General features: G+C 32.2%; 1 protein-coding gene across 1 annotated transcript; it reads left to right on the forward strand.

Moving 5' to 3' along the window:
- The first annotated feature begins 1,999 nt into the window (after positions 1–1,999).
- Positions 2,000–8,779, forward strand: LOC129791701 (uncharacterized). Its single transcript, XM_055829985.1, has 3 exons — positions 2,000–2,165; positions 6,316–6,488; positions 6,618–8,779. The coding sequence occupies exons 1-3, from the start codon at positions 2,140–2,142 to the stop codon at positions 6,764–6,766; spliced, it is 348 nt and encodes a 115-aa protein (XP_055685960.1). The 5' UTR covers positions 2,000–2,139; the 3' UTR covers positions 6,767–8,779.
- Positions 8,780–11,144: the final 2,365 nt, after the last annotated feature.

Raw genomic sequence — 11,144 nt, forward strand, 5'->3', positions numbered from 1 at the left:
ATACAAGATTAGAATATTGCCGTCTTTTTCTCACATTATTTTTTGAGGGGGAATATCATTTTTTATCGTCGACTGAATGAACATGATTGCTATCTGCTTTGGAACTTTTTCCCATACAGATGCAACTACCGGTGACATAAGTGACGCGTTAACTTTCCATTAACCTTCTACCCCATAACGAAGGAGTCGGCGTAGTTTTTTCGTAGGAGAATTCGTTGTGACTGTAGAAGTTCAAAAAGGAAGGAAAAAATGGGAAAATTGGAAATCTTATTTGTAAGAAAGAAAAGGAAAATCTATAAATGCTATAAATAAATCTTCAGTGAGTTATTAAAAATAGATTTTCCAGAGTTTTATTCAAGGAAAAACGGAAAAGTTTTAATTTTTCCCTCATTTTTTTTTTCTTTAACACTTAGAGGACCCACCATTTGGCACAACGCGGAGGATCAAATTGGTAATAACTACCAGCTGATAAAATATGCTCAATATAATTAATTATTAATCAATTTATTGAACAAGGATCGAAAGTTTCACTAATTCTCGATCCCCTTCAAGCATTCCTGCACATAATTACTAAATATTTAATTGAGAAAATCGTCACTGAAAAAAAATTTCGTCGAATCGATGCAAAATTGCCAATTCAAACGACTTATTTAGCTGCAGTTTTGCATAATTTATTATTGCGCCTAAATCATCACAAACTTTGATTCTTAAAGTAACTTTTTAGTCACTTCCGGCAATAAAATTAGTCCACATTTAATGATTTTCACCGAGGAAAAGTGAATAAGAGTACTTTATTTGGGAAATATGGGGAAACATAGCCTCAAAACCACGGCAAAAATGTATGAGATTTTGACTGGTAGTTATTACCAATTTGATCCTCCGCGTTGGATTCTGACTTTGACCTCAATTATCTTCCAAAGAAAAGGCTTTTCTAGAGATTTTCTTTCTGCTATCTTAAAGTAATTAAAATTCCCTACACATAGATGCTAAATTCATCGAGATAGGTCCAACAGATTTTATTTTGTGACGATTTTAAGGTTCCAATTGGTAGCAATTACCAGTAAAGTCCTCCGAGTGTTAAGAAAATACAGTTTTTCGCGTTTTTAGGTTCTTTCGTTGATTTTGGAGCGAAAACAAATGAATTTTTGGGATCATCCACAATCCATTGAAAAATTGCGATTTTTTAAAAATTTTTTGCTCAAATTTTGTATTGAATAAGAATTGAATTTTGGGATCATCCTCAATTCATCGGAAAATTGGAAATTTTTTGATTTATTTTTCTTTTTTTTTATATTTCTTTTGTTTTTGCCATTTATGTCTGATAAAATTAAAATTTTGTAAGAACAATATTTGAATTCAGCTTTTTTGGTGGGAGCTGAGGTCCTCTCTCCGGAGGGCGTCAAGGGTGCGTGTCAATCCGAGAAAAACACAATTTTTTTACCAGAGCATTCGGCGAATTACCTCAATAAGGCAGTGTCTAAATAAATATAAAAGATTTTTTTTGACCTTGTAAAAAAGAAAAATTAAAAAAAATATATATCAGAATCTACCCCATTTAGCCTAATTTAGCGATCAAGAAATTATTCTTCAAGAATTTCTTGGTAAATGGAAAGTCTTTTTGATGATCTTTCAGTCTTTTTTTTTATTTAAATTCTGCCTTCATTTAACCGCTTTAATTTTCTATACATAAACGAACAAACTCCTTTTCTTTTTAAAATTTTTCTTGTAAGATTCAAATTAGAAGTTCAGTTGATTTCAAGATTTCAATAAGATGAAAGAAATTCTTATAGGAAAATTCCCTATAAAAATAAACCATAAATATTTTTTAAGAAAAAGTTTTTTTTTGTTATTTTATCATTTTATTAAAAATTTCTTTTAATTTTTATTATTTTTCCATCAAAAATGAGTAAATCCGCGGATTTTTGGAGAAATCTTGTAATCCACCGTCTCTTCCTACGACATTTCGGCAAAGGTGAGCGGATATTGCATTCCCTATGCGTTGATGGGTTACACCGCTGTAGCATCTGCCATTTAGCGTCGGACACCGCTCAAAGAAGTATCGTGCGAGTGCAGCTCCTGTGATTTTAATCAAAAACTCTCCCAAATTCGTGCGTAAATTGTGAAAAAAAGTTGATAACTATGGGCGACGTACCTGTTGCGACCAAGTGAGTAGAAAATTTGAGAAAATTCATTTGTATTGTGTGAGAAAATGCGAAAATCATTTTGGCGGTTTAGTGTGAGTTGCCGCTTTTCTAAGATGGCGTCGCTCCAATTTTTGCTCTTCGCTGCCTGAGAGACTACGCGCACCTCAAGTTGGGGACGCTTTTCCCCCGCACATTCCCTGCCCCCTCATGCCACACAAATCATCCCCATTGCATTCCAATGCTTTTCCGTGCGAAGGAAAAATTTTGCTCTCATGCCGATTGAATTGTGCCGCTTGTGTGTGTGTGCGTGTGTGGAAAAATCCTCGAGGGAAAGTTTGTTTAGTGCGTGACTATTGATCCAGAGACGCTTCAATCATTTTCACTCCAACACACGCACACACATGCATTCACCTTTACCGTCTCCCTCCCCCCCCCTGCTCCCCGTCGTCGTTTCTCCCCGCGCCGGGTTTTTTTTGTCGATGAGTTCTCGCGGCATTATTTATCTTATCCCCCACCTTTCGCCGGTGTTGCTCAGGGACGGTCTTTTAGCGGTTTTTTTCTGCGTTGCTTCATTGTGTTTCGGCTCTTCTTTTTATTGCCTCGCATTGCCCAAGAGCGCTTCATTGTCATTCATCTACTTGCCGCGCGTGGCGCTAATGGCTTTGTTGCGCGTTTTTCCGGCTAGAAACATCGTTACACATACACGAAAAATGTGCATGTGTGCGTGTTTTTTGCGCGATGTTTGTGAGTGAACATGTTTCACCGCGAGGAATGTTTCTCTCTTCCAACAAGATTTCTCTCACTCCTGCACACACACAAAGGCTATCTTGCATCTCTTTTTACGTGAAATCTAACCGGAATTATTTATTTAAATTATTCCTATAAGAAAAATAAGTTTTTCCAATGAATCCTATAGGAATAAATGTATTTTCCCTACGCAATTTCTCTTAAAAATCAAGGAAACATGTTCCTTTTCTTGAATAGAATCCACATGCAAACGATTTTTTTTTTCCAATCTCGCGCGTCTTTCTCCCGCCATATTTGCTTGGTAGCCGGTTTCGCGCGCGTGTTTGTCTTCCCTCTTCCTCCCACCAATGCACACGCCGTATGTTTTCTTTCTGCAAAAGGTGCTTTTCCCTTTTGTTTCGAGCACATTTTCAACAATTTCAAAATTATTACGTTGGAGAGAGTTTTTCGGGGGAAAATTAAATTCATTGCGCGGGAGTGTGGAAAATGACTGTAAATGTGTGTGCGTGCGTGATGCCTATAAATATGTTAAATTTCAATGTATTCAACACCACTGCATGGAAAAATTAAAGTGACATCATTGAAGTAAAATTATTTTCAAATACAAATCATTCGTGGTTGGGTTTATTAATAAAATATTAATGATTTTGTATGTGGAAAATTAATTTATTTTTCCTCCATTTTTCTTTTCTTTCGTCGAATGGGGGGATTTGGTGTGAAAACATACGTCTGAAAGTAATTAAAAGAGTAAAAGGAGAAAAACGGTTGTAAAACAGATTAAGAGGAAAATAATACTAAATAATAAAAAAAATCGTTGGAATACGTTGTAGTAGTGACTACTGGGGTGAATAGGATTTTGTAGCCTTGTGTGAAAGTTTTGCATTTAGTTAGTTAGGCTACTAAACATAACCTAACTAACTTTATGATTTTTACGCTTCAGGCGCCATTTTTATTTACAGTTTACAGCTTACCACGATAAATGGTTTATAAGGATTTGATCGTTTTAGGGTCATATCTTTGCATAAAAAATCTTTAGTTTACAAAAAATCCTTTTAAAAAAAATAATAAATCGATTCATTTTTCGATTATTTCATCGAATCTAGCGCATAGATTGTTATCTTTTATTTGCTTTATGATAAGTTTAAGATAAGTTTGCAATCAATGGATTATGGGTGATAATGAAGCATTGCAGCCCCCCCATATCATAAAGTAGGGAAATGATAACGTTCTACACTTTGATGAGTAAAATTGACTGATTTACCATCGAATTGTAAAAAAAAAGGCAGATAAGATTTCTGATAAAGGAAGACTCCTCCTTGACCTAACTATGTGACCTTAAGAAATTTTAAAAATCTAATCAGTTAACTCGCTTTGGTAATAAACTTTAGGGGAAAAAATATAAAGTTATGTCCTTTAAGCTACATTAAATGCTCATTAACTTTAAATTTGCATAATTTTATGACGAAGAAGTAATTATAATTGTTTTTTTTTTTTTTTTAATTTTAACGCCTTTGGTCATTGTAAAGTATTTTATATTTTAAAAATCTTTTATAAAATAGAAAATATTTGAGTTAGAATTTTTGAAAATTGCTTTTTTTTCCTTTACCAATATGTAAAGTTTTGTAGACAGTCAAACATAGGTTCGATATTACGCTAAATAGCGCCTAACTTTATTTCTAATTCAATTTAACTTTGCACTAAATCTTCAAAAGTTTGGCAGATTATTGGTTAAGCCCTTTGGTTTAGCCAAAAAGACCCAGGGGGATGCCCAATCCCGAGAAATCAGTACTTTTAGTGAGGCAGCAGGTTCTTCCGATCAAAATAAGGGATCAGTTTGCACAATTCCACTTGCAATCGAAAGTACATTTAATTAGCTTTCGATTGATCCCTATCTCACTATCGAAATAACATTATTAATATAAAAAAAAGTTAAAGTGTTTCTCGGGAATCGGTCGAGATTGAGCGATATTCGAGAATTCCTCATACATTTTGTTCAACAAAAAGTGACTTCTTCACTGAAAATGAGGTTAAACCATCCCCTTGAAAAGACCAATATGATTATATTTTAAATTGAAATATTAATGAATAAGAAGAAGAATTGATACTTCTTTGTGATTCGTTAATGAATTTGATCAAAGGGTTTTCATTGGTTATCGCCAGGGGGATGCCCAACCCCGAGAAATCAGTACTTTTCGTGAGGCAGCAGGTTCTTCCGATCAAAAGAAGGGATCAGTTTGCACAATTCCACTTGCAATCGAAAGTACATTTAATTAGCTCTCGGTTGATCCCTTCTCATCATCGAAATAACATTATTAATATAAAAAAAAGTTAAAGTGTTTCTCGGGAATCGGTCGAGATTGAGCGAGATTCGAGAATTCCTCATACATTTTGTTCAACAAAAAGTGACTTTTCTTCACTGAAAATGAGGTTAAACCATCCCCTTGGTTATCGCACAATTGCTCAATCACTCGCTATTGGATTAATTTATAACTTATGGCATCTAAGAAAAATTAAGATTTAAACACAGGTGTCTGTCAAATTCTGTCAAAAAAATTATTTTATTGTAACTTCAAAGATAAAAGATTTTGACAGTTGATTGTTTTAAAATTAAATTTAAGAATCGGTTCTTCCAGTAAACAGTCAGAAAGATCTTTAAAGTTCTGAAAAAGTTTGTTAGGTACCTTTGAAAAAAAAAATTGTCAAAATCCTTTAAGATTTTTCTCAGAATAGGTATCAAAAATCTTAAAACTAAACGATTTGTTAAAGCTTAAGCAAAATTAATAAGCTTTTATCCATTTTTCTCTCTCCAGAAATTCAATTCAATTTAATTTCCTACTTTAAAATTTTTCTCCAAAAAATTTCGGGTCGATTCGTCATTTAAATCTCTTGTATTTTTTTTTGTTGGATTGAAGATTATTCTGGTGAGAGAGTGAAGTCTCCTCTTCATGTGTATGATATAATCTTTCACACAAGAAGCAAAAAAAATAAAATACAAATTGTTGTGTAAATCACACGGCAAGAAGAATTCATTTCCATCTGAGAGAGCGCACGGTGTTGAAGATGAAAAATATGTTGGTTGTGATGGGTAAAGTGGGCAAAAGAGAGAGAGAGAGAGAGAGAGAGAATTTGAAGAAAAGAAAAATGTTTTACTTTGTATTATGTGCAAAAGCTAAGGCGGAAAAAAGATATGGGCACCTAACTGCAAAAGGTTATTGACTGCGTGGTTTTAGTTGGGGATTTTTTTCGTTGTTGTTTTCGTATTTGTTAAAGAAGAGTTTTTCCGCCTTAAAGAGACTACACGTCAAGAAAAATTGAGAAAGTATAAAAAGAAAAAGTTACAAGAAATGGTTTTGTCGGTTGTTAACCGTATTTGGGAGTTGGAATGGAAAGGAAATGGTTTATTTTTAAATTTTCCATTTACCAGTGACGTTCCAGTTGTGGAGAAGGAAGTTGATGAGGTGGTAGCTCCAAAGGTGACGGAGGAGGAGCCCGAGGAGAAGGTGGCAGCTGCCGTTGAGAATGGTTCGGAGGAGACAACGGAGAATGGCTCCGATGAGAAGGAGGATGAAGAGAAGGAGACCAATGGAGACTCAACAGGTAGGAAATAAAAATTATTTATTCTTCTTTTTCCCCCACCCCCGCCCCATCCCTTTGGTGTTTGTAGTAGTCAAAACAAAAGGTTAAAAAAAAACAAATTTATTGATTAATGAATAATTTGTTAATCAGCCCCCGCTGAGGCTTTAAAGAGAAAGCCCGAAGAAACAGAGGAAAAGTCCACCGAGGAGGTTGCAACTCCTGAGAAGAAGGCAAAATTGGACGATTCAACAAAAGATCAGCCCGAAGTTAAGGATACCGAAGCCGAGGTGACGGCTTAAGTTTCCTTTTTTTTTCAAATTTAATTTTTCTTAATTTATAAAGAAAAGTGAGACAGAAAAATTGGGCAGAAGATAACCACACAAAAAAAAGTAAGAAAAAATCATCCCTTTTTATTAGTATTACAACAACAACAAAAAAAGTAAATAATATATTATTATTAAATGGAGATGAAGTAATAAAAAAAAATAATGAGAAATACATGAGCCAATAAAATATAAGATAGAAAATAGTAAAAAAAAAAAGAAAAAATAAATCACAAAAAGGTGAGACCAGTAAATAATTAAATAAAAAAACAATCTTTTGTGAAAAAAAAATTGCAAATAATGGCAGAATTATTTGAATGTTGGTGGGACTTCCTTACAAACAAAAAAAAAATCATTAAGAGAATTAGAAAAAGAAATAGTTAAAAATGTTTAGAATTTAAACATCATAATGATAGTTCTGTGTGCCCAAAATAATAAAAAAAAAGTGGATAGAAGAATTATCCATAATTTTGATGATTTACTATTCAAAAAAAAAACTTTAATGAAAAAATAATTCCCGAATTTGCCAAAATGATCTTTATTATTAATTAAAATAGAAAAATTAAGAAACTTGAATTGAAAAAACAAAAATCTCAGCCCCCACTGACATCACAAATATCTTTTGCGTCCCCTTCAATAGACTTTTGTAATTAACAATCCAGAATTTTATTTGATAACTTCTTTATTTTTTTGTGGGAAATAAACGAATTTGATTCTCTCTAATTTTAGAACTTTTTTTTTTTGACTTGTCTCTCGTGGAAAGATACTTAATGAATAAAAGAAAATCACACAACTTCGATGATCTTAATTTATGTGAATATATTTTTTTTTAATTTGGATTTTTTTTACACTAAAATTGAGATTTCATTTTGAGACACAATGAAACAAATAATAAAAAAATAAATAATAGAATTTAGAAAAAAAACAAGTCCAGCAGCAAAAAATAAGAAGAAAAAAAGAGAAACATTCCCCAGGATTAAAGAAAACACGATTGGAATTAAATTTTTCTTTTTTTTTAATATCCTGTAATTTTTCTTTCTTAAAAATAAATAAATAAATAAAAAATAAACGAATTTGGACTTTTATGGATGTGAAACTCACTGCGTGGCTTTAATGCCGAATGGAAATATGGTGCAGTTTTTTTTTTTAATTTGTATCTTAATTTAAAAGAGAGAAAAATAATAAAAATTTCATTTCTAAGTGGAGGCATTATGAGGGAAAAAAATGATAATGTAATTTTTAAGTTCTTCCTACTTTATTATTTTTCTCTTTTAATTAATTTAATTAATGATGGAATTTGTATAATAGTTTCTTAATTAAAGGAAAGAAAATGAAATTCGAATTGCACACTTTTTTTTTTCTTTTAAAGCTACAAAATAGTGTAGCTTTTAATTTAGAAATAAATGAATGGAGAAATCAATAATAATGCAAAACTTTTTAATTTCTTTTTAATAAATCACATTTTATCACAAATTTCTCTCTTAAAAAATATTGAAATTAGAATGAAAACTGAAATCTCTTTAGTGTTTTTAACTTGGAATTCTTTTGAAAAAATAAAATAATAAAAAAAATGCATAATAAAACATTTTAATTCATTTTCAAATTGATACAGAATGAGAAATAAAAAAAAAATGTGACACACTGCCATTCATATCAAAGATTGCAGATTTTGAACGCAACAGAAAAATTCCTGGGATTGAAAAAATGCATTTTTTTGTCAAACTGATGAAAATAATAATAAAAAAAATATCGTCAACCCACCAAAAGTATAAATGTTTTATTAACTCTTTAATGATGAAAAAAAATGGATGATTGTTGAGACAAGAAAACGTACAAAATAGAAGAAAACAAACCAATTTGTAAATTTTTATTTGATATGGCATGACACATGTTTTAACACAAATTGTATACATAATTATGTTTCTGTAATTTCAGTTCAAAGATGGATTAATTATGCAATAAAATATGAAATTCAGTTTCCGAAACACATGAAAGGCTTTTTTGTTTTCTTATTCCTTCAAATTGCGGCTTGCTTCAAATCTTGCAATCCTGAGGAAAGAGTTAAATTATCCACGAAATGTCACTGGAAGGAAAATCTGCATTTAACGTCAGAATTTTATGTTCTTTTTGATAAATAAACATTCAAGATTAAGATTTTTCTATGAAAAGAACTTAATCCAAATTTCGAAATAAGTTTTTTATCTTAAATAAAATAATTTAATTTCTTTAAATGATTTTTTCCAAAAAGAAAATATTTGAATCTATTTTTCCCGCCCAATTCTGCGCCGTATTCAACTTCAACTAATCCGGTGGTCGTTCCATTTGTGATAACACTGATAAGGGAATTGCTTACAGATTGCATACATTACGCAATACCATAAGAGGTACGAAATTAGGGGAAAACCATTCAATTGCGACCGTTTTTCTTAAAAAATCAAATGAATTTGTTCAAAAATCAGTTGCTGCATTTTGATGGAAAATTGCATCAGGTAAGCTGGAACTGTTTCCTAGACTCAGGACGAATTCCGTATACACCTGAATAGCCACCTTTTAGTAATTAACAGTTGAGTTATTAACAAAGTTCATTAAAAATTCAAAACTGCCTAATTTATAATGGCTGCTGATTTCTATGATTAGTTGCAATTCGTTAGTTTTATGATTTTTGGTATTCTGGGAAAAATCTTTAAAAACTTTGACATTTACGGTAGATTCTGATATAACCTTTTTCTTTTCTTACAATTCGTCAGTTATTAGGTTTTTGGTATTCTGAGAAAAATCTTATAAGATTTCGACTCTATTTCCTTACTTTTTATTGGGTTCTTGAAGGAAAATTACTTTTCCATGACTCGTTAAAGAACTTTTTAGCTGTTTTCTGGAACAACAAATTCTCTATTTTTCACAACAAAATCACAACTTTGAAGTTGTTAGAAAAGAAAAGTAGGGGAGAGCGGGGTTAAAAAAGTCACTTAAGGGTTTAGAAAAAGCTCAAAATATCATATTTCCCAAACAGATAAAGCAAAATGTATAGCTCAATTCTTTAGGATATTTCTTGCCCTACAACTCTTTCTCAGATCATTTTGTTCTATCTAGCTAGGAAATATGATATTTTAAGCTTTTTCCAAACCCTTAAGTGACTTTATTAGCCCCGCCCTCCCCTACATATAAGAATCGACCCTAGTACAGAATGTACTGCTTTTTTTGAATACTGCAATATATAGTTTCTCAATGCCTTCCGGTTCTTTAGGTACTCAGTACAAGACAGATTTTCACATTTTGCACTGACATGACATGGTCCTACGAATTAATGTTGACTTTTTAGATGATCCAAGTACAAAGTAATTGTACCTAATTGCTCCTGGCACAGGATACAAGAAATATTTATTTTGCAATAAAATATTAAGGAGCTGTAAAAATTTCTGCTAATAACACTGTATAAGCTTTGAATCCTTTTAATCCAACATCCTTGCGACCCTTTTCTGCTCTTTGGTTAGAATTGCTGGCCTATAGGGGCCGTTTCCAGTGCCCTTACGATGTTCAGCGGCTAATCTTAACTTTCTTCTGACTTCCACTGTAAAGGTGTTCCACACCTTCTTCCACGCTTCTGACCCTCGTATAGGAGGGCTAATGGAATTCAGGGTTGTAACCAATTCCTGCCACTTTCTTCTCAGCGATTCAGAGTAACTGGTTCCTCGTCCTCCTTCTGTGGCCAGTTCTTCATCATCCTCAGTAAGTGCTAAAAAAAAAAGAATTAATCATGGAAAAATCATATTTTTATTTTTAAATTGTAGCGGACCTTACCGTCGTGGTAACGTTTTTGCTGTGAATGTCAAATATAATAAAAAGTGAGGTTATGACTGAATAAACCAAGTGTTCAAAAGCAGTTGGCGCCAACCAAATTTTTGGGAGAAAATGTTGATTCAGTGGCACCATAATAACATAAGTATTCTTCCAAAATTTCATTTAATTTTAGGAGGTCAGGGCGAAATCTTAGGAGGCGCGTTTTAATATATTGGGAGAACCAATTCTGGGTGACTTACGAATTGTTAGAAAATAAAAGATTTTTGCCAAAATTGACCCCATCAGTGAAAATAAAAAAAAAAGTAAAAAATTCAAGACTGTCTAATTCATTATGCCTGCTGATCTCAATTACAGTTGAGATCAGCATTAATTTAGTATCCTCCTGTTGGAACACTCAAAAATTTAGTTACTTAACACTTGGAGGACACGAATTCCTAACCTCAAACTTTGAGCTTAAGTTTATATAATAAAGAAAACGTTTTTCCAGATTTTCTTTTGACGAACTTCTAGTATTTGAAGTCGCATACACATAGATGTAGAATTTATCAAGTAAATC

The sequence above is a fragment of the Lutzomyia longipalpis genome, chromosome 3 (assembly GCF_024334085.1).
Source record: "Lutzomyia longipalpis isolate SR_M1_2022 chromosome 3, ASM2433408v1".
Lineage (NCBI taxonomy): Eukaryota > Metazoa > Arthropoda > Insecta > Diptera > Psychodidae > Lutzomyia > Lutzomyia longipalpis.